Source organism: Pan troglodytes, chromosome 18 (assembly GCF_028858775.2).
Source record: "Pan troglodytes isolate AG18354 chromosome 18, NHGRI_mPanTro3-v2.0_pri, whole genome shotgun sequence".
Classification (NCBI taxonomy): Eukaryota; Metazoa; Chordata; class Mammalia; order Primates; family Hominidae; genus Pan; species Pan troglodytes.
In genome coordinates, this window is record NC_072416.2 from 55,971,648 (window position 1) to 55,994,431 (window position 22,784).

The 22,784-nt window shown below is 50.4% G+C and overlaps 2 protein-coding genes across 6 annotated transcripts in view; one reads left to right on the plus strand and one right to left on the minus strand.

The window, feature by feature from the left end:
- Positions 1–9,955, minus strand: part of CNGB1 (cyclic nucleotide gated channel subunit beta 1) — a 93,181-nt gene extending 83,226 nt beyond the window's left edge. Inside the window, exons 1-4 of one of the 5 annotated variants that reach the window (XM_054668423.2) lie at positions 9,543–9,946; positions 8,573–8,729; positions 4,552–4,671; positions 624–790 (exon numbers count right to left, since the gene is read on the minus strand). In XM_054668423.2, the coding sequence (XP_054524398.1) occupies positions 624–782 (159 nt within the window). In that variant the 5' untranslated portion in view covers positions 783–790; positions 4,552–4,671; positions 8,573–8,729; positions 9,543–9,946. Of the gene's footprint in view, positions 1–623; positions 791–4,551; positions 4,672–8,572 lie in introns of all 5 variants that reach the window. The other 4 variants (XM_063797183.1, XM_063797184.1, XM_016929939.3 and 1 more) reach the window with 4 other exon arrangements.
- A 63-nt stretch (positions 9,956–10,018) lies between these two features.
- Positions 10,019–21,056, plus strand: SPMIP8 (sperm microtubule inner protein 8). The gene is made up of 8 exons (XM_016929938.2): positions 10,019–10,148; positions 11,327–11,551; positions 17,801–17,862; positions 18,134–18,308; positions 18,684–18,745; positions 18,961–19,025; positions 19,388–19,420; positions 20,881–21,056. Exons 2-8 carry the CDS (start codon positions 11,329–11,331, stop codon positions 20,909–20,911), a joined length of 651 nt encoding a protein of 216 aa, XP_016785427.2. The 5' UTR covers positions 10,019–10,148; positions 11,327–11,328; the 3' UTR covers positions 20,912–21,056.
- Positions 21,057–22,784: the final 1,728 nt, after the last annotated feature.

The window sequence follows — 22,784 nt, forward strand, 5'->3', positions numbered from 1 at the left end:
TACTGGTCCATGATGATTAAGCAGTTTGCACCAGAATGTTTATCAATGCACTGCTTCCTTCATTGAGAAAGTCTTGGTACAAAATAAATAGCAACTAAACTAATCAGTGTACTTAGCTACAGAGTAGATTTACATTCTGGTACAAACTGTTTAATCATCATGGACTAGTAATAAACAGTTCATGGACTGGCTCCTGTGAGTAGCTCTGTTCTGAACTCTAGAGGTTGGCAAAATACGACCTGTGGGCCAAATCTAGGCTATTGCTTGTTTTTATAAATAAAATTTTATTGGAACCCAGCTATGCTCATTCATTCATGCATTACCTATAACTGTTTTCACACTATAATGGCAGAGTTGAGTAATTAACAGAGATAGCATCACTCACAAAGCCTAAAATATTTACTATCTATCCTTTTACAGAAAATGTTAGCCTTGGGCAAGCCCTACCCACTGTCTGAACCTGAGTTTTCTCACTCGAACAAGTGTGGGACCCTGTGACCCCCACTTTTCCTTCTGATGCCAACCTTTTCTGCTGTAGAAAGTCCCTGGAGAGCAGATGGCCCAAACTGGGAAGACCCTGAGCAGCGAGGCCGGCCTGCCCCTCCTCCCGCTCTACCTCTCACCATGGACTCGGACTCTGTCTCGGCCTCCTCAGGATTCGGTTCTGATTCCACCTCCGCCTCCGTCTCTGGCTCTGGTTCCACTTTCTCTTCCTCCTGCATCTTGGTCTTCCGAGGGGTCCCTGGGGGCTGAGGCAGCACCCTCTGGACCCAGCCCAACATCCTGATGCCTGCAGGAGACAGAGTCCTTAGCCCTCCCTGGAGCACTCACAGTAGCTCCCGCCAGTTATGGGCCACTCTTATGAGTTGTACATTTCCTTTTCCTTCATCAACTTTAAAAACATTTTGACTGGGTGCGGTGGCTCACACCTGTAATCCCAGCAATTTGGGAGGCTGAGATGGGCCGATTGCTTGAATCCAGGAGTTTGAGATTAGCCTGGGCAAGACAGCAAGACCCTCGTCTCTACAAAATATTTTTTAAATTAGCCAGGTGTAGTGGCTCACTCCTGTAGTCCCAGCTACTCAGGAGGCTGAGGTGGGACGATCGTTTGAGCCTAGGAGGTCGAGGCAGCAGTGGGTCATAATGCACCACTGTACTCCAGCCTGCACAACAGAGTGAGACCCTGTCTCAAAAAATATATAATATATATACACATACATATATATATTTGATATACATATACACATACATATTACATATATACACACAGATATGTGTGTGTGTATATATTTCTGCAATTATATCTCTAGGTATTTACCTTATAGAATTACTCAAGGCCATAAATATATGTGTACAAAGAAGCTGGTTGCAACAATGTTATAGCAAAAGATGAAAAACACCCAAATATTCATCAAGAGGAGACTGGTTATTGGAAAGTACCTACATGTAACTAAATGTTCATCTCTAAGAGGGGCATGTATTAAATAAGTTACACTATACCCAATAATAGAATATTATGGAGGCATTAAAAAGAAAGAAGCAGTCTAATTGAGCTAGCAAGAAGATGTGCCTGCTCTGAAGTCAAGTCATGAGCAGATCAGTTAATGTCTCTGTGCCTCAGTTTGCTTGTCTGTAAAATGGGGATATTAATAGTACCTACCTCATGGGCTAATTGTGAGGATAAAATGAATTGATAAGTGTAACATACTCAGGCCAAGGGCAGTGGCTCACACCTATAATCCCAGCACTTTGGGAGGCTGAGGTGGGTGGATCACTTGTGGTCAGGAGATCCAGACCAGCCTGGCAACATGGGGAAGCCCCTTGTCTACTAAAAATACAAAAATTAGCTGGGCATGGTTGCAGGCACCTGTAATCCCAGCTACTCAGGAGGCTGAGGCATGAGAATCTCTTGAACCCAGGAGGTAGAGGTTGCAGTGAACCAAGATCGTGCCACTGCACTCCAGCCTGGGTGACAGAGTGAGATCCTGTCTCAAAAAAAAAATAATAATAATAAATGTAACATACTCAGAACAGTGACTGGCACATGCCGAGGGCTTAATAAATGTTGACTATGACTATTACATGGTATCAAATGAAAACACTAATTGTGTAATATGCATGTACTACATAATCTCATTATAAGTAAAAATATTCATTATGAGTAATTACATGAGTGGAAAATCTGTCTTAAGATAAACTTAACCTATGTTCATCATTTTTTAATTTTTAAGATAAAATGGGCTGGGTGCAGAGGCTCATGCCTGTGATCCCAGCACTTTGGGAGGCCAAGATGGGAGGATCACTTGAGCTCAGGAGTTCGAGACCACTGTGGGCAACATATCAAGACCCTGTCTCTATTTAAAAAAAAAAAAAAAGCCTGTTATGGTGGTGTGCGCCTGTAGTCCCAGCTACTCAGGAGGCTGAGGCAAGGGGTCGAGGCTTCAGTGATCACGCCACTGCACTTCTGCCTGGGTAACAAAGCAAGATCCTGTCTCAAAAAAAGAAAAAAAAATGGGCCTGTTGTGGTAGCTCACGCCTGTAATCCCAGCACTTTGGGAAGTGAAGGCAGGCAGATCACCAGAGGTCAGGAGTTCGAGATCAGCCTAGCCAACATGGTGAAACCCCATCTCCACTAAAAATACAAAAATTAGCTGGGTGTGGTGGTGTGCACTTGTAATCCCAGCTACTCCGGAGGCTGAGGTGGGAGAATCACTTGAACCCGGGAGGCAGAGGTTGCAGTGAGCCGAGATCGTGCCACTGCACTCCAGCCTGCCTGGGCGACAGAGCAAGACTCCTTCTCAAAAACAAACAGACAAACAAAAAGGCTGGGCATGGTGTGGCTCACACCTGCAATGCCAGCACTTCAGGAGGCTGAGGCAGGCAGATCGCTTGAGCTCAGGAGTTCGAGACCAGCCTGGGCAACATGATGAAACCCTGTCTCTACCAAAAATACAAAAAATTAGCCCAGCGTGGTGGCACGTGCCTGTAGTACCAGTTACTCGGGAGGCTGAGGCACGAGAATCACCGGAGCCCAAAAGGTGGAGATTGCACTCAACCATTGCACTCCAGCCTGGTCGACAGAGTGAGACCCTGTCTCAAAACTAAAATAAAATGCTTATAGTGCTATATTTTAAAAAAAGAAAGAAAGAAAAAGATAAAATGCCAGGTAAGCCTTTTTTCATGATATACTGTGTTATTTCAGTCCTACCTTAAGTACAGGTTGTTTCTGGTTGATTTCTCCTTGGGGAATGGGGAGCCCCAGCCCTTATGACTGAACCCCTGCAGGATGGCCTGGCCAGTGCGCAGCGTGCAGGTCAGTGTGTGCTAACTCCTAGCCCTAGATGTGTTCTTGCCCCACATGAGTGTGCCCCACCCCTCTCCCAGCCATGGGCAACCCGGGCTTTGGCAGAGGGTCTGTATGCCCCTTTCTGCCAGGGACCCTGGCCCCAGCTGAAGAGAGCAGCCCAGGCCCAGGATCCTTGCCCCCAAGCCCAGCTCCCCAGAGCCGGCGGCTGTGCTGCCTGTCCTCTTACTTACAGCCCTGACCTCTGTTCCCACTCTGGCATCAGCAGCCCAGCCTCTCCCACGAGAGGCTGTGGTGGGAACACATCTCTAAGTGTCAGATCCCTGGCTCAGCCTCCCAAAAAATGAACTTGGGCCAGACATGACCCCTCTGGTCTTCCATTTCCCTGAAGGTGGGGGCACAGACACAATGTTTTCCCAGGTCGGGACTGCCAGAGCTCATATGTTGGGATAGCAGATTTCACTGACCCCAGCCAGCCCCAGGCAGCCCCAAGAGCCAGAGCTGAGCTAAGTGCATTCTACCCGTGATCATACTCATCCTCGCTCTCACCACCACGCCCCGCCCCGCCCCTGCACTCAGTAAAATAAGAATTTTCATTATGTAGCACAGAAAGGTCAACAGAATCGCCTGAAGCAGCACAGCCAGCAGTGGCCAACTTGAGTTTACACTCAGGTCTGCCCGATTCCAGCTGCCCCACATGTATTCCCAGGTAGTCGTGGCATTTGCCGAGTGTTGGCCTCTTCCGCGGGCCAGGCCTGTAGACCCTTCCCAGCAGGCAGCAATTCTCGCTTGCATTTCTAAACCTTCTGGAAATGACTAAGGAAGCCTCCCCGATCCCCCATTTTTCTTTTTCCTCCTAAATGAGAATTTTTGCAGGTCCCTCCCATCTTTCACCCGTGTCCCTGCTGACTGCACTTTGATGAGGGAGGCTCAGGTGGGAAGGGGGACCCACGAGTGGCAGCTCGGCGAGCCATGGTGTTGCACCACCAGCATTTCCAGAGTCTTCTGGAGAGCTAGTGAAAATATAGATTCCTAGGTCCCCCAAGTCCTCCTGGGGGACCTAGGAATTTGCATTGTACAAGCTGTCCTGAAAATTCTGATGCCCGCTGAAGTCCGAGCTCCACCAGACAGAGGGAAGCCACAGGTTTCCCACCGTGCCAGTTTGGTCCTACCTAAATGCCTTTCTAGAGGGAGAACATGGGGATCCCCTCGGGGTCCCACCGAGCCTCCACCTCACCCTGAGTTACCTGCTTAGATGCCAACCGCCAGCCAGGAATTGCCTTCTTGCTGCCACTCGTAGCTGGCCCCTCAGACACAAGGAAGATTAATTGGCAGTAGCTGGGCCGTGTGCAAAGGATTAGCAGGTGCTGAATGGGGGCGGGGGAGAAAAGAGGCTGTTGATGCCCAGGAAATCAGCAGCACCCCCCAACTCCCAGGGTCCAGCAAGGATGTGGGCCCCAGGGAAGGGCTCCTGCATGGCCCAGGTTTGGAGCACCATGGGTTGCCAGGGGACCTGCCTGGCTTACCAGGGGCCTGGCTTCCCAAACACCTTGGCCAAGACACGGAGTGGCTGATGGGAGAATAACAGCTTGGAGTTCCCATGTGATGCCTGGAGACTCCTCATGGTAGCAGGGGCTTGTCAGCTCCCACTCAGCAGTGGCAAGAGGTGTACCCCAACTCTCCAGACCCCAGGCCAGGACGCAGGCAGGTTCTTTCCGGCTTAGAGTCTTCTCTGGGCAGGGTCTCAGCAGCCCTGCCTTGGGCTCTGCCAGAAAGGCTGTGTCCCAGGCCTGGGCCTTGAGGATGGATCCAAGACCCGGCAGATGACTGAGGCATCTGACCTGCCCTGTGAACTGAGGCTGGACACTTGAAGGGATACAGAGATCTAGGAGGAGAGGGTGCAAGGGACAGGGCCCAAGGAAGAGGGGCTCAGTGTGGTGGCCCTGAGAGATATTTGGCAAAGGGCAGGACTTGACTTAATTATCCACACCATTTCTAGAGTTCTTCCTTTCCTTTCCTTTTTTTTTTTTTTTTTTTTTTTTAAGCCACAGTCTCTCTCTGTCACTCAGGCTAAGTGAAGTGGTGCAATCACAGCTCATTGCAGCCTCAACCTCTCAAACTCCTGGATACAAGCAATCCTCCTGCCTCAGCCTCTCATAGTATTGGGATTACAGATGTAAGCCCCTGCACCTGGCCTAGAGCTCTTCCTTTGTGCCTGGCAGTGTGCCAGCCTTGGCACACTGAGCAAGACAGACATAGGCCCTGTCCTCATGGAGCTTACATTCCAATGGAGGAGATTACTGACAAATAAAGAATATTGCAAATTATGCTAAGTGCCATAAAAGAAACAAACAGGGCAGAAGCATGTTGTGGAGGGCAGTGGGGGCAGGTAGGCAGGCCCCTATGGCGAGGTGGATGTATATTTGAACTGAGACATGAAAAGTAAGAAAGACTCAGCTGTGAAAAAAGCTGGGTGAGTGATGCTCCAGGCCAAGGACACTGCAACGAGAAAGGTTCTGAGGCTGGAATGAGCCTTGAGGAGCAGAATGGGACCCGGGGAGCCTGGAGCTTAGCGGGTGCAGGGGAGAGTGGTGGGAGATGAGGTTGACAGAGGGCAGGGGCAGATGTTGTGAGACTGTAGGCCACAGGAAGGAGTGTAGTTTTAGATGATGGTTTTGAACAGGGGCTGGGCATGATCTGTGTGGCTCTGTGTAGCAGGCAAGCATGGAAACAGGAAACTGGTCAGGAGGCTGCGGAGGGACAAGCTGATTGGTGACTGGATGACCCCTGGCTTCCCCTCCAGTGTTGGGCTTCAAGACCTCTGATAATGCAACCTCTACATGGCAAGTGATTCACAAGAAAGTTCTTTCTGCCAGCAAGGCCAGACCCCAACGGTAAAGCTCAATGTACTCCCTGACCCTTCCCTACAAATATGCCAGGCTGCAGGGGTCAGAGCTCCTCCCCAAGGAACAGCAGCAAGCCCTTCTGCTCTGCTTGGGCCTGAGAGTAACACAGGTGACATTCGCCCTTGCCTGCAGCCTGACGGGAGGGATGATGGGGCTTGGACTATGCTGGTAGGAGTACAGATAGAAGGGAAAGGGGAGGAAAAAGGGGGGCATTGAGGGGCTCACCCTGGGAAACTGGGTAGCTGGTTTAGTGGGTGAACCAGTAAACCACCCCAGGCTGGTTTACACATGTACTGAAAAGAAGAAGCCTGGGGCTGGAAGTTTGGAGGAAGAATTTTGGAGGGAAAATCATGAGCACTACTTTGTTAAGATGTCTGAGAGAGGCTGGGTGCAGTGGCTCACGCCTGTAATCCTAGCACTTTGGGAGGCCAAAGCAGGTGGATCACCTGAGGTCAGGAGTTCAAGACCAGCCTGGCCAACATGGCAAAACTCCATCTCTACTAAAAATACAAAAATCAGTCGGGTGTGGTGGCAGGTGCCTATAATCCCAGCTGCTCTGGAGGCTGAGGCAGGAGAATTGCCTGAACCCGGCAGGTGGATGTTGCAGTGAGCCAAGATCACACCACTGCACTCCAGCCTAAGCAAAAAAAAAAAAAAAAAAAAAAAAGTCTGAGAGACATCCAGGTTGAAATGTGTGTGTGTGTGTGTGTGTGTGTGTGTGTGTGTGTGTGTGTGTGTGTGTGACTTAGGGAGAGGTCTACAGGACATAGAAATTTTGGAGGCCTCAGCTTGCAGATGATGCTTAAAGCCACAGGACTGACTGATATCACCTCGGAAACCCAAGGAAACAAAGACGACCAGAGGTGGCACCTGGAACACTTGGGCTCACTCAGAGGATGCAAAAAGAGCAGGAGCTGGTAAAGGAGGCTGAAGGAGCTGCCAGGGATGGGGATGGAGAAGCAGAAGCATGGGGTGAGGTGAAAGCCAAGAGTAGTGGCTGTGTTGGGGTGAGGGAATGATCCAAGGGGCCACTGTCTGAGCTGAGACTTGAAATGCGTCCTGAGATTGGGCAACTTAGAGGCAGTTGGAGCCCCTGCAGAGTGGGAAGGAGGGAAAATTAGATGAGCCTGAGGGAACAGTAGTGGGCTCTAGGGTGGGGAAAATGAGCAAAACACAGCCACACACAGTGGCTAAAGTTTGGATGAATCTCATGTGCATATATATGGAGAGAAAGAAGCCAGATTCAAAAGAAGACCCCAGTGATCCATGCATACAAAATTTCCAAAAGGCAAAATTAGTCTGTCCTGTCTATGGCTACACACACAAGTACATTTGCCACCTCTAGTTTTCTATAAAGCCTAGAGTTGTTAAATAAAGTTTTCCATAGTTGCCCATAAATAAAAGCACAGGTTGTACTACAAGATGGGAGAGTGGTTCCTTCTTGCTGGGTTGGGGGTTGTAATTGGGAAGGCATATGTGGAAGCTTCTAGGGACTGGCAGGGCCAATGTCTTGCTTTCTTTTACTAACTTGGCTGGCATCTATTTTTCAAAACAAGCTTATGGGAATATATATGCCATAAAATTCACCCATGGTAAGTATACAACTCAATGACTTTTATATTACTTATTATTTATTTATTTATTTAAGACAGGGTGTCACTCTATCACCCAGGCTGGAGTGCAGTGGCGTGATCATAGCTCACCGCAGCCTCGACCTTCTGAGCTGAAGTGATTATCCCACCTCAGCCTCCCAAGTAGCTGTGACCACAGGCACATGCCACCATGCCCATTTAATTTTCATATTTTTTGTAGAGACAGGGTTTCGCCATGTTTCCCAGGCCGGTCTCGAACTCCCGGGTTCAAGCAATCCACCCACTCGGGGTTCCCAAAGGGCTGGAATTACAGGCGTGAGCCACCGCCCCGGCCTAACTCATGATTTTTAACACATTGACTGAACTGTGCAACTCTTACCACATCTGGTTTTAGAACATTCCCATTGCCCCAGTAAGACCCCTCACGCCAGATGATAACCACTCTTCATTCGTACACCCCAGTCCCAGGCAACCACACATCTGCTTTCTGTGTCTATAGATTTGTCTTTCCTGGACATTTTATATAAATGGGTCATACAATATGTGAGTTTTCACATCTGGCTTCTTTGATGTAGCGTAATGTTTTATGAGGTTCATCCACCTCATAGCTTGTATCAGAACTTCATTTCTTTTCATTGCCCAAGAGTATTGCATGGTATAGACGCACCACAGTTTATCCACTCATCAGTGGACACAGGTTGTTTCCACTTTTTGGCGATACATCATGTTGCTATGAACATTTGTGTGCAAGTCTTTGTGAAGATATATACCTTTTTTTTTTGAGACGGAGTCTTGCTCTTGCCGCCCAGACTGGAGTGCGATGCTGCGATCTCGGCTCACTGCAACCTCCGCCTCCCAGGTTCAAGCGATTCTCCTGCCTCAATGTCCTGAGTAGCTGGGATTACAGGCTTGCACCACCACGCACAGCTAATTTTTGTATTTTCAGTAGAGACAGGTTTTCACCATGTTGGCCAGGCTGGTCTCAAACTCCCAACCTCAAGTGATCTGCTCACCTCAGCCTCCCAAAGTGCTGGGATTACAGGTGTGAGCCATCGTGCCTCACAATATACTTTCATTTCTCTTGGGAAGCCTCCTGGGGTAGAATCTTCCAGATGACCCAATCATATGGTACATTTCTGTTTCATTTTTTAAGAAACTGCTAAACTGTTTTAAAAGTAGTACTCCATGTCTTAACCAGGGTGGGTGGTAGTTATACGGGGTCTCATTTTGTAAATTATTAGTTACATTAGATATTTATTCACTTTCTGTATTTCTTCTGTTTTATAACTTTAAAAGAGTCAAGAAATAAATTGGGGGTGGGGTGGTGAGTGGAGTCAACTCTGGGAAGGTTTTTTGTAAGGGGTAGCAGTTAGGAATGCTGTTCTGGAAGCTGTATGGAGCACTGGAGGAGGAGCAACTGGGGAAACAAATCCTACAAGAATTTCACAGGAGGGGCTCCAAGACCCATCAGGTTCAGCCCCTGGGCAGGTATATGCAAAGCACATGCCAATATATGCAAATAAGTTAGGATCTCCTGGGGTTTCCTCACCTTGGGGGTCTGTCTCTAATGGTTGTGACCAGGATGGTGGGCAGGCCCCAGGGCTTTGGGGTGCTGGCCTTGGGCACTCACAGCCTGGCTTTTCTGGGAGCCTGCCGTCCTGCAGGGGCTGAGGGTGGAGTATCATCTGCTAATCCCTGGCCTGCTGAGGCCACCACTCTCCCTGATCCCCTCACGCTTACCCTGGATACTGGCCACAGCTAATCTCCACTCCTGGAGACTCAAGGGCTGGCAGACAGTGCAGTGCCCTCTTCCCTGAGGGTTCCAGGGAGGGGAGATACCTCTCAGCATCCAGATCCTCCTAACGGCAGATCCTAGAGTCCTTGCCTAACACAGAGGAGAGCCTTGAGTCCCAGAGAGAGGCGGTAATTAGCCCAGGATTACACAGCCTGCAGTGGGCTCAGTAGCCATTTCTGGCCTGCCTTGGCCTGACTACCTCCAGGGAACCCCAGCTCCCCATCTGACATTTCCCAAGATGCCTGGCCTGTGCTGAGGCCTGGGAGACCACAGCCTTCAGGAAGGCTGGAAGGGAGTGGCCAGAGCATAGGAATTCTGGCACAGGCTCTTGTTAGAGCCTGTAGTTGCCAGGGTTGCTAAGGAGTGGGTGCCTCAGAATCAGGCTGCAATGGGCATTGTCTGTGCACAATGTTCCTTTATTCTGCTGCTGTCCATAATAAGGGCTCGTCCACCTCCCTTCCTCTTCTGCCCATTGAGCAGTCAAAGAACTGAAAGTCCTTATAAGCCTGTGCACCTGGGCCTGGGCCCTACAGATAAGGTAGCTGCTATTGGTGAGTCAGAAGCAGGGAGCCCTTGCTCTCTTCCCCATATCCGTGATCCCCCTCCCTGTCCCTCCCCAGGCAGTCACATCCCCTAAGGCAGCTTCCCCATGCCTTGTCACCATGCCCCCTCCCTGCTCCTCCATGATCTAAGGTCCTCTCTCCTCCTGCCACCCTAGCTCCCACCTCCACCTCTCACCTCTAACTCAGGGTCAGGAAGAAAGCAAGCTGTCTCAACAAATTCTCACTAAAGTGTAAATGACTGAAAGGCTCCTGGGACTATCTGCTTTTTAAAGGGAGGCACTGGATATCCAGTAATGCTTTTCTAGTTTAAATATATCATGTTGCTCCCCTTCCTGAAAATCTTTCTGAGTCAATCTGTAGAATTTTGGGTAAATATCTTAGCTAGGGCAAGTCCATAATTATTCACCCAGAGGTATACGGCATACTAAGCTACATTCTGAACCCACTTGCTGCTGCACTTTCCTGCTTATTATTTAAGAATAGACTCGCCAGGCAAGGTGGCTCACACCTGTAATCCCAGCACTTTGAGAGGCTGAGGCGGGTGGATCACTTGAGGTCAGGAGTTCGAGACCAGCCTGGCCAACACGATGAAACCCCGTCTCTACTAAAAATACAAAAACTAGTCACATGTGGTGGTGGATGCCTATAATCCCAGTTCCTCAGGAGGCTGAGGCAGGAGAATCACTTGAACCCAGGAGACAGAGGTTGCATTGAGCCAAGATGGTGCCACTGTACTTCAGTCTGAGCAGGAGAGTGAGACTGTCTCAAAAAAAAAAAAGAAAAGAAAGAAAGAAAAAAAAACGAATAGACTCAAATACCACCTCTTTTAGACCATTCCTTGAATGTCCCAACCCCAGCCTCCCCAGAAACACACACTCTGTACTGACCTCCCTCACAGCCATGGCACAATGTGAGTGTGAGTGTGTGTGTGTGTGTGTGTGTGTGTGTTGGAAGGGGAGTGGGAGGGTTGTCTCTGTTATCTTCTGTTATCTGAATGTTCCTGCCACCTCATGCTGAGCTCCAGAAAAATGGCCTGGCACACAGTAGGTGCTAAATAAATGTTTGGCAAGTAGACATCGGCACTGGCCAAGGTTGTTTTCATGCAGAGAAGGGTGTCTGGCCGGCATGAGCCCAGGGTGAGCCCCTTAGAACCCTCTGCCCCCCAGCTATGGCCCGCATCATCGACCTGATGCCCTGGGACGATGGCTCCACACATGTGTATGCCTCCCCGGCCATCCTGCTTCCCATGGAGCGGCAGCGCAACCAGCTGGCGGGCGTGAAGCAGCAGCTCTACCACCCAGCCCTGCCCACCCTGCGCCACATGGACAGGGACACCGTCAAGGCCTGCCTTCCTGATGAGCACTGCCAGTCCACCACCTACTGCCGCAAAGGTTAGGCCACCAGTGTAGGATCCCCTTTGGGGAAGGGGCAGATGGTTTCAGGAAAGAGGGAGACAGGTGCAAGGATGAAAGAGGCCAGTCCCAGCTCTGCTGCTCCCTGCCCAGGACACTTTGGCCAGGTCTGAGCCTCTGTTTACTGCTCAGTACAATGAGGATAATTGACAAGGCCTGCCTCAAAGTGTTGTTGTGGGGTTAGAAGGAGATAAGGCACAAAAAACACTTAGAGGCTGGGCGCAGTCCCAGCACTTTGGGAGGCCAAGGCAGGCTGATAACCTGAGGTCAGGAGTTTGAGACCAGCCTGGTCAACATGGTGAAACCCCATCTCTACTAAAAATACAAAACTTAACCAGGCGTGGTGGCAGGCACCTGTAATCCCAGCTACTTGGGAGGCTGAGGCATGAGAATTGCTTAAACCTGGGAGGTGGAGGTTGCAGTGAGCCGAGATCGCGCCACTGCACTCCAGCCTGGGCAACAAGAGTGAGTCTCTGTCTCAAAAAAAAAAAGCACTTAGAGTAGTGCCTGGCACATAATAGGTGTTCAAAAAGTATTGCTGATGCCATTGTTGTTATTGTTGTTTTGTTTTTTGAAGACAGTGTCTTACTCTGTCGCCCAGGCTGGAGTGCAGTAGCATGATCACAGCTCACTGCAACCTCGACCTCCCAGGCTCAAATGATCCTCCCATCTCAGCCTCCCGAATAGCTGGGACCACAGACACGTGCCATCCTGCCCTGCTAATTTTAAAAAATTGTTTGTAGAGACAGGGTCTCCCTATGTTGCCTAGCCTGGTCTCAACTCCTGGTTCAAACGATCCTCCTGCCTTGGCCTCCCAAAGTGCTGAGATTACAGGCATGAGCCACTGTGCCTAGCCTGTTGTAATCAATGGAGAGAGAACTGGACAGAGGTTGACAGGTGCAGTGGTAGGAGTCATAACAGTAACAACTTCTGCCCAAGCATCTCTGTATGTGGAAAAGAGAGAGAAAGACCTCTCCTCACAGCCCCCATGCAGGAGAGGAGGACGTGTGGGCCTTCAGGGCAAAAGAGCCCCACGGGCCTAGTGAATAACCCCGCATGGACTGAGGAGCTTGCGTGTGGAGGGATTTAGAAGGTATTTAGCAGATAAAGTCAACAGGAGTAGGTGCAGGCGGGGCAGGGTAGGAGGCCGAACAGGGGGAGTGCAGGCCCATACCTAGGCTCCAGCTTGGGTGACAGGTGGGCTGAGGGTGTCAGAGACCGCACGGAGATTCCCAGAGTTGCCACACGGGCCCTGATGGGAAACACAAGTGAGGGAAGTGGGTGAGGAGGCTGTCGGGAAGGAAAACTCCACAGGGAAAAGGGGCACCCACACCTGCCCTATTTAAATGGCAGCCACGGGGTTCCCCGCAGACTCTGCTATGTTGGAGGGGCCAGCCAGGTCACCAGTTCTTCCAATTTCCCGCTTCCGAGAGAAGCCAGGAATCTAGATTTTTAAGGAAAGCTCTGATGTAGATATGTATTTTATTGTAAGCATATGCTTTAAGTAAAAGTAATAGTCAGAACTTCAAAGCTCAAAATGCTATAACAATATGCACAGCAACAAGGCTCACTCCCACTGCCCCCGCATACAGGTAACCACCCCCTGCCAACATTCTTAGTTTCTGATGTCTCTCCCTGGTTTACTAATGGGAATATAAACACATGTTATTTTGCTCCCCAACTTTTTATTACTGTTAACTGAAAACTCAGAAATTTGTAAATTTAGGCAGGGTACGGTGGCTCACGCCCACAATCTCAGCACTTTGGGAGGCCAAGGCAGGCAGATCACGTGAGGTCAGAAGTTCGAGACCAGCCTGGCCAACATGGTAAAACCCCGTCTTCACTAAAAATACAAAAATTAGCCTGGCGGGGTGGCGGGTGCCTGTAATCCCAGCTCCCAGGCTGAGGCAGGAGAATCACCTGAACCCGGGAGGTGGAGGTTGCGATGAGCCGAGATGGAGCCACTGCACTCCAGCCTGGGTGACAGAGCGAGACTCCATCTTCAAAAAATAAAAATAAATGTATAAGTTTAGAAAAGGAGACTTTATTTCTTACAAGGGGTTATAGCTGCCAGGTGGCCATCCTACAGGCTGGAAAGTGTGCGTCCAGCTTAAGCCCAAAGATAGGCATGTCAAAGGAGGAGGGGTTGGGTAAGAGCTTTGTGTTCAAAGGGTTGGCTAAACATACATATTCAATAGTTTATAGGAGGAGCTATGAATATTCATGAAGATAGTACTGACATGGGCATATTGAACAAACATGCATGTAACATACAACCCATGTTCGCTTTGAGGTGGAGACTTAACCTTTAAATGTATTACAATTAGTCCCTATACGTCAAAAGTTCTTTTCAGGACGCGAAGCCCAGCAAGTGAGCAGCCTCTGTATGCTGGGCAGGACCAGTCCATGGTTGGTGGTCTTCTTACCTGGAGAAAGTTACTGAAATCAGCCTCTTATGCAATCAAAGGCATAGCTGTGGCTGGTGGATCAGGGGGTCAGTTCATCAGCATCTGTGAGCTGTATGAGATGTAATTGTTTTAATATTGCTTATCTCAAGTCCAGGGCTAGAGAAAAAGAAAAACCTCATGGCAATTAAAACATAGCTTATTTATTTTTGTGTTTTGCTTTTCATTTTGTTTTGTTTTGTTTTTTTAGACAGAGTTTCTCTCCATCACCCAGGCTAGCGTGCAATGTCAAAAACATGGCTCATTACAGCCTCGACCTCCCAGGTTCAGGTGATCCTGCCACTTCAGCCTCCTGAGTAGCTGGGACTACAGGCACACACCACTATGCCAGGCTATTTTTGTTGCTGTTGTTGTTGTTTGTTCGTTTTGTGTGGAGACAGGGTTACACTATGTTGCCAGGGCTGGTCTCCAACTTCTGGGCTCAAGTGATCCTCCAGCTTCAGCCTCCCGAAGTGTTGGAATTACAGGCGTGAGCTACCACGACCAGCCTGTAGTTTATTCTTTAAGTGTAGGGGTGCGTGACTTAACCCTTGCCTGGCATGGCCTTAGGTCCTGTTAATAATCTGGTATCTTGGCCGGGCGCGGCGGCTCACGCCTGTAATTCCAGCACTTTGGGGGGCCAAGGCAAGTGGATCGCCTGAGGTCAGGAGTTCAAAACCAGCCTGACCAATATGGTAAAACCCTGTCTCTACTAAAAATACAAAAATTAGCCGGGTGTGGTAGTGTGTGCTTGTAATCCCAGCTACTGGGAGACTGAGACAGGAGAATTGCTTGAACCCAGGAGGCGGAGGTTGCAGTGAGCCGAGATCGCGCCATTGCACTCCAGCCTGGGCAACAGAGTGACACTCCGTCTCAATAATAATAATAATAATAATAATAATAATAATAATAATTTGGTATCTTATTGCCACAAAGAGTCTGTTCTCTTAGTCTTGTAATCTCTCTCTCTCTCTTTCTCTTTTTTTTTTTTTTTTTTTTTTTTTTTGAGACAGAGTCTCACTCTGTCACCCAGGCTGGAGTGCAGTGGCGCGATCTCGGCTCACTGCAACTTCCGCCTCCCCGGTTCAAGTGATTCTCCTGCCTCAGCCTCCTGAGTAGCTAGCTGGGACTACAGGCGTGTGCCACTACGCCCAGCTGATTTTTGTATTTTTAGTAGACATGGGGTTTCACCATGTTGGCCAGGCTGGTCTCAAAATCCTGACCTCAAGTGATTGGCCTCCAAAACCACTGGGATTACAGGCGTAGCCACCGCACCTGGCCTTGTGATTGCTAGTTTAACATTAATGCTGGTCATTTATTGTGTCTAAACCGCAAAAAGGCAGGGGTGGAATGAAGCATGTCTGACCTCCTGTCCCATTATGGCTGGGAACTCAGTTTTTCAAGGTTTTGGGGGATCCCCTTAGCCAAGAGGGGGGTCCGCTCAGTCAATACATTGCGGAGACCTCAGGATTTTATTTTTAGTTTACATGATAAACATTTTCAAATGGAGAAAAGTTGAAAGAATACTACTATGAGTACCCACCACCTTCCTCCTGCTTCAGTTGATTTTTGCCATATTTTTGCTTCTCTCGCCCTCTCTCTTACATTCTTGGACACCCTTTAGCAAGCAGCTCCCAATGACAAAAACATCCTTCTACATGACACAATACCATTATCACACCTAGGAAAGCTAACAATACTTCTACAACATCTAATATCCAGACCATATTAAAATCTCCCCAATTGCCCTCAAAGATGTCTTTTCTGGCTTTAAAATGATTTTTTGGAACAAGAATTCAATCTAGGATTACGTATTTCAGTTACTTGTTATGTCTTTCGTCTTAGTCTAAAACAGTCCACCCAGTTTCCATTGCCCACCATCATACTGACTTCTTAAAGTCTCCAACAGTTGTGTTGTAGACAGTCCCATATGGTGAATTTGAGCCACTGTTTCTTCATGGTGTTTCTTATCTTGTTAATCTATTTTCTGTAAACCAGCAGCTAGGTGTAGAGACCTGAATCACCAGGTTAAACACTGCTGGCCAGAATCTTTCACAGGCGACAGATGCCGTGTTTGCCATAATGCTGCAGCAGGAGGCACAGAATTTCATTTTCACATTATTTGTGATGCTAAGTTTGATTATTTGGTTAAGGTGATGACCTGAATATATATTCTCTGTTTCCAACAGTCTATGTTTAGTCTACCATTTTAAAGCAAACAGTAGGCCGGGCGCAGTGGCTCACGCCTGTAATCCCAGCACTTTGGGAGGCTGAGGTGGACAGATCACTTGAGGTCAGGAGTTCGAGACCAGCCTGGCCAACATGGTGAAACCCCATCTCTACTAAAAATACAAAAATTAGCCAGGCATGGTAGCACGCACCTGTAATCCCAGCTACTCGGGAGGCTGAGGCGTGAGAATCGCTTGAACCTGGGTGGCGGAGGTTGCAGTGAGCCAAGACCGCGCCACTGTACTCCAGCCTGGGCGACAGAGCGAGACTCTGTCTCAAAAAAAAATTTTTTTTAAAGCAAATGGTAGCATATTGTATATACCCGTCTGCACCTTGGAGTTCTTGTATAGAGAAATTCCTCAACTTGTTAATTTATTTATTAAAAACAAGGTCTCGCTATGCCACCCAGGCTGGAGGGCAGTGGCATGATCACAGCTCACTTGCAGCCTTAAACTCCTGGGCTCAAGCAATCCTCCTGCCTCAGCTTCCTGAGTAGCTGAGACTACAGGCTCGAGCCACCATACGTGACATTTTTTGTTTTGCTTGATTTCTAGGCACTCTTTCAATATTAAGGAATATTAATTAATATTAATATTAATATCTGTAAAATAAGTGGAAATATTTTTTCCATTTGTTTTTTGACATTTGTTTTTGCCATGTAGAAGTTTATTTTTATGTATTTAACTTATCAATCTTTTCTTTAAAGCTTCTGGATTTTTAATTAAAATTATTAAGGCCTTTCCCATCCCAAGATTATAAAAGAATTTGCCCATGTTCACTTTTTACATTGGAATCTTTGGAGTTTTATTCTGTTGCAAAGGGTAAGATGTGAATACTATTTTATCTTAGATTTTTTTAAGTTGTCAAATTAAAAAAATTTTTTTTAAGAGAGTCTCGCTCTGTTGCCCATGCTGGAGTGCAGTGGCGCAATCTCAGCTCACTGCAACCTCCACCTCCCGGATTCCGTGATCCTCGTGCCTTAGCCTCCCTAGTAGCTGGGACTACAGTCGCGTGCCACCACGCTCAACTAATTTTTCGTATTTTTGGTAGAGATAGGGTTTCACCTTGTTGCCCAGGCTGGTCTCGAACTCCTGAGCTCAAGTGATCCACCCGCTTTGGCCTCCCAAAGTGCTGGGATTACAAGTGTGAGCTACCGTGCCCAGCCTTTTTTTTCTTTTTTTGAGACAGGATCTTGCTCTGTCACCCAGGTGGAAGTGCAGTGGCATGACCACTGAAGCTTCGACCTCCTGGACTCAAGTGATCCTTCTGCCTTAGCCTCCCGAGTACCCGGGATTACAGGTGCTCGCCACCATGCCTGGCTAATTTTTGCATTTTTAGTAGAGATGGGTTTTCACCATGTTGGCCAGTCTGGTCTGGAACTCCTGACCTTAAGTGATCCACCCGCCTCGGCCTCCTGAAGTGCTGGGATTACAGGTGTGAGCCATCGTGCCCGGCCTCAAAAAATTTTTAAAGTACAGTGTGGGCCAAAGTTCTCCTATGACCTCTGACCACTGGTGAAGGAGACACCTCTTCTCCCTTTCTCTTGTTTCAACAGATGAATTTGACAACGCCCATTTTACACTCCTTGGGGTCCCCAACAAACCCCTGCAGTGTTTGGTGAGTGTCCTTTGCCCTGCCCTTGGGTTTGCTAAGGGGCACCAGCCCCAAGCACCTCTGGTCCTGGGATCTACACCCCGCGCACCTTCTCAGGTGCCTGCTTGGGACTCCCGCTCCCCACATCACCCCATCCGGGTTCACGACTTCGGGCGCCCCCTCGGTCCAATGCACCGGGCCACTTGTCAACTGAGGCCTTTGGGATGGACTGGGATGGCTTCCCTAGGCTCCTGCGGCTACGGCCGCGCGGGCCTGACCCCCGTGGCCCTGTCAGGACATCACCGCGACAGGCCAGAAGCTTCGCAACAGGTACCACGAGGGAAAGCTGGCGCCCATCGCGCCAGGCATCAACCGAGTGGACTGGCCCTGCTTCACGCGCGCCATCGAGGACTGGTCCCACTTCGTGTCCTCGGCCGGGGAGTTCAAGCTGCCTTGCCTGAGGAAGCGAGGTCAGTCTACGGGCCGCTGAAGGAACTACCGGGCAGGTGGGCCGCGGGGCTGGAGCAGGGAACGTGGACTGCGGACGGGAACGCAGGCGGCGGGCCAGGCAGAAACAGGGCGGGGCCGCTGAGATGAAGCTGTGGCACTTGCGGTGGGTGGAGCCGAGACTTGCGCGCGGATCTGGAGGCAGGACTGCCCTTGGGGAGGGGGCGGAGCCAGGCGGAGCCTTCGGGGCGGGGGCTTTGCCCTGGTGGGGCAGCGGAGGCGGGACCTGTTCTCCGAACACTTGTGGGTGGGGCTGGATTGTGGGCGGGGCTTAGATGAGGAGGCGGGGCTTGTCCTGGGGGGCGGATGAGCGCTCGAGAGGGGCTTTCTGTTCGCAGCGGAGGGTCTCAGCGGCTACGCGGTGCGGTACTTGAAGCCCGACGTGACCCAGACCTGGCGGGTAGGGAGCGCTGCGCGCAGACCCGTCCCTGAGCGGGGAGAGGGGGGTCCTGGTGGGGAGCGGCTTAAGCCGGGGGTTGAAGGGGGAGGAGACCCAGAGCAGGGCCTCCCAGTCTTCAGGACCACGGTCTCTAGCAGGAAGCCCTGTGTGGGGCGTGGGCAGGGCGTCCGTGCTCCCCCGACTCACTGCGCCCCTATCCCTGCTGCCCGTCTCAGTACTGCCTCAACCAGAACCCCAGCCTGGACCGCTACGGACAGAAGCCCCTGCCTTTCGACTCCCTGTAAGTGACGCCACGCGCCCGGGGACCCCATATCTGGGGGAGGGAGGATGAGGTCTGGGCCGCTTTCCTAGCGCACAGGCAATGCCCCTTGAAAACGTGAGAACTGGGAAAAATTGGCTCCAATACACCAGAAACAAATTGCAATTTCAAATGAATACATGTGTAATTCCTACTAAACGGAGCACCTTGCCCTCCCTGACAACTCCACCCTTGCGGAGTGGAGGCGTTCGCATTGGGTGAAGGCGCCATGGAACCCTTCAGGAGGGATGGCGGGGAGAGGGGGTGGCTCCCGAGGTCGAGTGAGGCGCCCAGAGAGGGTCGCCCCTTCCCATCTCGTGCTCACCCGCCCCGTTCTTTCCCAGGAACACTTTCCGAAGCTTCGGCTCCAGCTACAGGTAGGGGAACGGTCCTGTCCCGCCCCACAGCCAACCACGTTCCCATCCGACTGCTGGGGACAGCCTCGGGGCTCCCTGACTCTGAAACCCCCCTGCCCCAGCGAGGCCTGGCGAGGAGGAGGGGCCCTCCTGGGAGGGCGCGAGCTGCTTCGCTCTGGAGAGATCCGCCCCTGGCAAATGTGCAGCCCACTGGGGTGGGGGTGGACGCGGGAGGGGGTCCACATCCCACCAGGTTTGACTGGAGGAGGCCAAAAGGATAGGGCGAGGATGTTACCTAGAAGGAGAGAAAACAGACAAATAAGAAACACAAGGGAGAGAGCCAAGAATCTGCCTTTTAGGGTGCGGAGAGGCCCTAAGGGAGGGGGCTAAGTGGTCTTCCCGGCAGGGTCGCCCCACAAGTAAAGAGATAAGATAAGAACAAGAGTTCTTATCTCCAAGATAAGCACCTCTTGCAAGAGGTTGCAGGATACTCAAACATTTTCATAACTAAGCCATCTCTCACCCTCCCGGCCCCACTTTGTACACTCCAGCAAGACTAGACTCCCCCGAAACCCAGCAGACCAAGCACTCTTCACACCTTTGCCTGTGCTGTTTCAGCGCCTAGATGTCCCTTCCTCCTCTGCCTGGAAAACTCCTTCGTGCCATTATTATTATTATTATTATTATTATTATTATTGAGACGGAGTCTCACTCTGTCGCCCAGGCTAGAGTGCAATGGCCTGATCTCAGTTCACTGCAACCTCCGCCTCCCGGGTTCAAGCAATTCTCCTGCCTCAGCTTTCTGAGTAGCTGGGATTACAGGTGCGCGCGACCAAGCTCGGCTAATTTTTGTATTTTTAGTAGAGATGGGGTTTCACCATGTTGGTCAGGCTGGTCTCGAACTCCTGACCTCATGATCCACCCACCTCAGCCTCCCAAAGTATTGGGATTACAGGCGTGAGCTATGGTGCCCGGCCTCCTTCATGCTCTTCAAAGCCCGGCCCAGATGTGCCATCCTCCTTGAAGTCTTCCCCCACCCTCTGCCTCTCCCCACCGGCTCACACTCCCTCCCATTGGTCACTACCTTTGTGTCCCTGAGTATTGAGTGCAATACTCAGACTATTGCACTGTCATTATTGACAGAAACTAGCCTTCCCGTCTCCCACACGGGGAAACGTTTCTGGGTTTTGCTACCATATGATGCCTAACAGAGTAGGTTCACTAAATGATTGAAAAATGGGTGAAGCTGTTCATAGTTAGGTATCAATGGGAGAGAAGGATGAGGCACAGTCAAAGGAGGGAGGTTAGCTTGAAAGCTAAGGAGGACAGCTGAAAATACAGAAAACAGGGAGCCACTGAAGTCTCCTGAGCCACATAGAGGCTGGCTGGAAGCTGTGTTTTCAGATCCTAGAGGGGAAAAGCCTGATTTTTCCCCTAGGACACCCTGGAAACCCCCACCTCACCCCTACTTCTCTCCACAGTCGTGTCAACTACCTGACCCCCTGGCATTAATCTTTGGAAAGGAGGCTGACTCCCAGGCTGCCGGACAGTGCCACCTCAGGTCCCCTGGCCAGACCGAGGACTTATGGTGGCACCAGCCATCTCCCCAGGAGTTCAGCCTAACTAGAAATAAACCTAATGTTCCCTTAGAGACACACGCAATTGTCTCTGTCTGTGTGTGTTGCACAGCCTGGGAGAAGGTCAGGGCCACAGGATGACAGTATCTTACCCTTGCCCATCCCCGGCCAACTCCTGGAGGACTAGTGGGGGGTTGGAGAAAAATGTTTGGTGACCTGGTTTGAGAGTCAGGGTGTAAGCCGCAAGGTCCAGCCAGAATTGAGGTCCAAGAGCAAGAGGTGTGCTCCGGCCCCTTGCCTGCAGCCCCACACCCAAGCCCCCTCCATTTCAGATCGTGAATTTGAGCCCTAAGAAGAAAGGGAGGGGCTAGAAAGCTATTTTTAGGTGCCTTTTTGAAGCTCTTGTCATACTGGTGTGCTCTGGGGGGCTTCCCTGTGCCTGGGGTCCCCCTGAAGGTGTGGGAGCAGGCTGGGGCAAGGGGAGCTGGCCAGGCCTATGGCCTTGATTACTGTGACGCAACAGAATGTAGAGTCTAAACTTGCATGAGATGCATGAAGCCACTCAGAGAAGAAAGTTCCCCGCTCTCCAAAGCACCACCAATAAACATGTCATTTAAGCAAAAAGTCCTCTGCTCTATCCATGAAGCTTCAGGACTAGCCCTTGTCTACCCACCAACCATCCATTCCAAGCCACTCCTGTGAAAGGAAGGTATGATGTCCCGGGGACAGTGTGGGGACTCCTGGCCCAGGTCTGGAATAACGCCATCCAGGGGGCTAGGGAAGAGCATCTCCAGCATGGTAAGGGGGTGTATTAGTCTGTTTTCATGCTGCTGATAAAGACATACCCAAGACTGGGAAGAGAAAGAGGTTTAATGGACTCACAGTTCCACATTGCTGGGGAGGCCTCATAATCATGGTGGAAGGCGAAAGGCACTTCTTACATGGTGGCAGCAAGAGAGAATGAGTGCCAAGCGAAAGCGTTTCCCTTATAAGACCATCAGATCTCGTGAGACTTATTCACTACCACGAGAACAGTATGGGGGAAACCGCCCCCGTGATGCAATTATCTCCCACTGGCCCCCTCCCACAACATGAAGGAATTATGAGAGCTACAGTTCAAGATGAGATTTGGGTGGGGACACAGCCAAACCATATCAGGGAGTTAGGGCTGCTAGCATCTGTGCTTAGCTCCAGGACCTTTCAGATACCCTACTCCCATCCCACCTGTGGGCAGCTGGCAAGCATGGACCCAGATCAGGATAAATAGCTACCAAGCTAGAAATCTACCTGCATAGGACTTCTCGTCCTGAAACCTGGGGCTTCAGGGACCCACAGACCTCCTGAAATCATGTACAGAATCATGTGTCCACTTTGGGACTGCACTTGGGAAGCCACTGGCAGAGCCGCCTGGAGTGTCAGAGCCACATTCTGTGCCACCCAGTGTCCCCTCCAAATGACAACTCAGAGAAGAGCTGGACTTGCCCAGGGCTCACAGCAGGGATGCTAGAATCCTGGCCTGGGAGAGGTGGGCCAGCCAGAGAACCCCAGCAGACATGCTGAAGCCTGCCAGATGGCATCAAGTGACTGGGGTGTTTTTCCTGGCCCTGCTTCCTTGTATGACTGGGCAAGTCCCTGCCAGAATACAGCCCAGTGAACACTAAAGAGCTTTGCCTGGGCCAGGCCCTTTGCTGGTGCTGGGAGGACACAGACAAGATGCCCTCCCTGCCTTTGAAGTGCTTCCAGCCCAGCAGGCCCAGCCAATCAGAACCTGAAAGTAGAGGTGATCACATGAGTACACACATAGACCA

Bases quoted from the DNA above. Each gene is read 5' to 3' on its own strand.
- SPMIP8 (XM_016929938.2), top strand. From the start codon at position 11,329: ATGGCCCGCATCATCGACCTGATGCCCTGGGACGATGGCTCCACACAT. The intron at 18,746-18,960 runs GTAGGGAGCGCT...TGCCCGTCTCAG, and splicing joins ACGTGACCCAGACCTGGCGG to TACTGCCTCAACCAGAACCC. The intron at 19,421-20,880 runs GTAGGGGAACGG...TTCTCTCCACAG, and splicing joins AGCTTCGGCTCCAGCTACAG to TCGTGTCAACTACCTGACCC.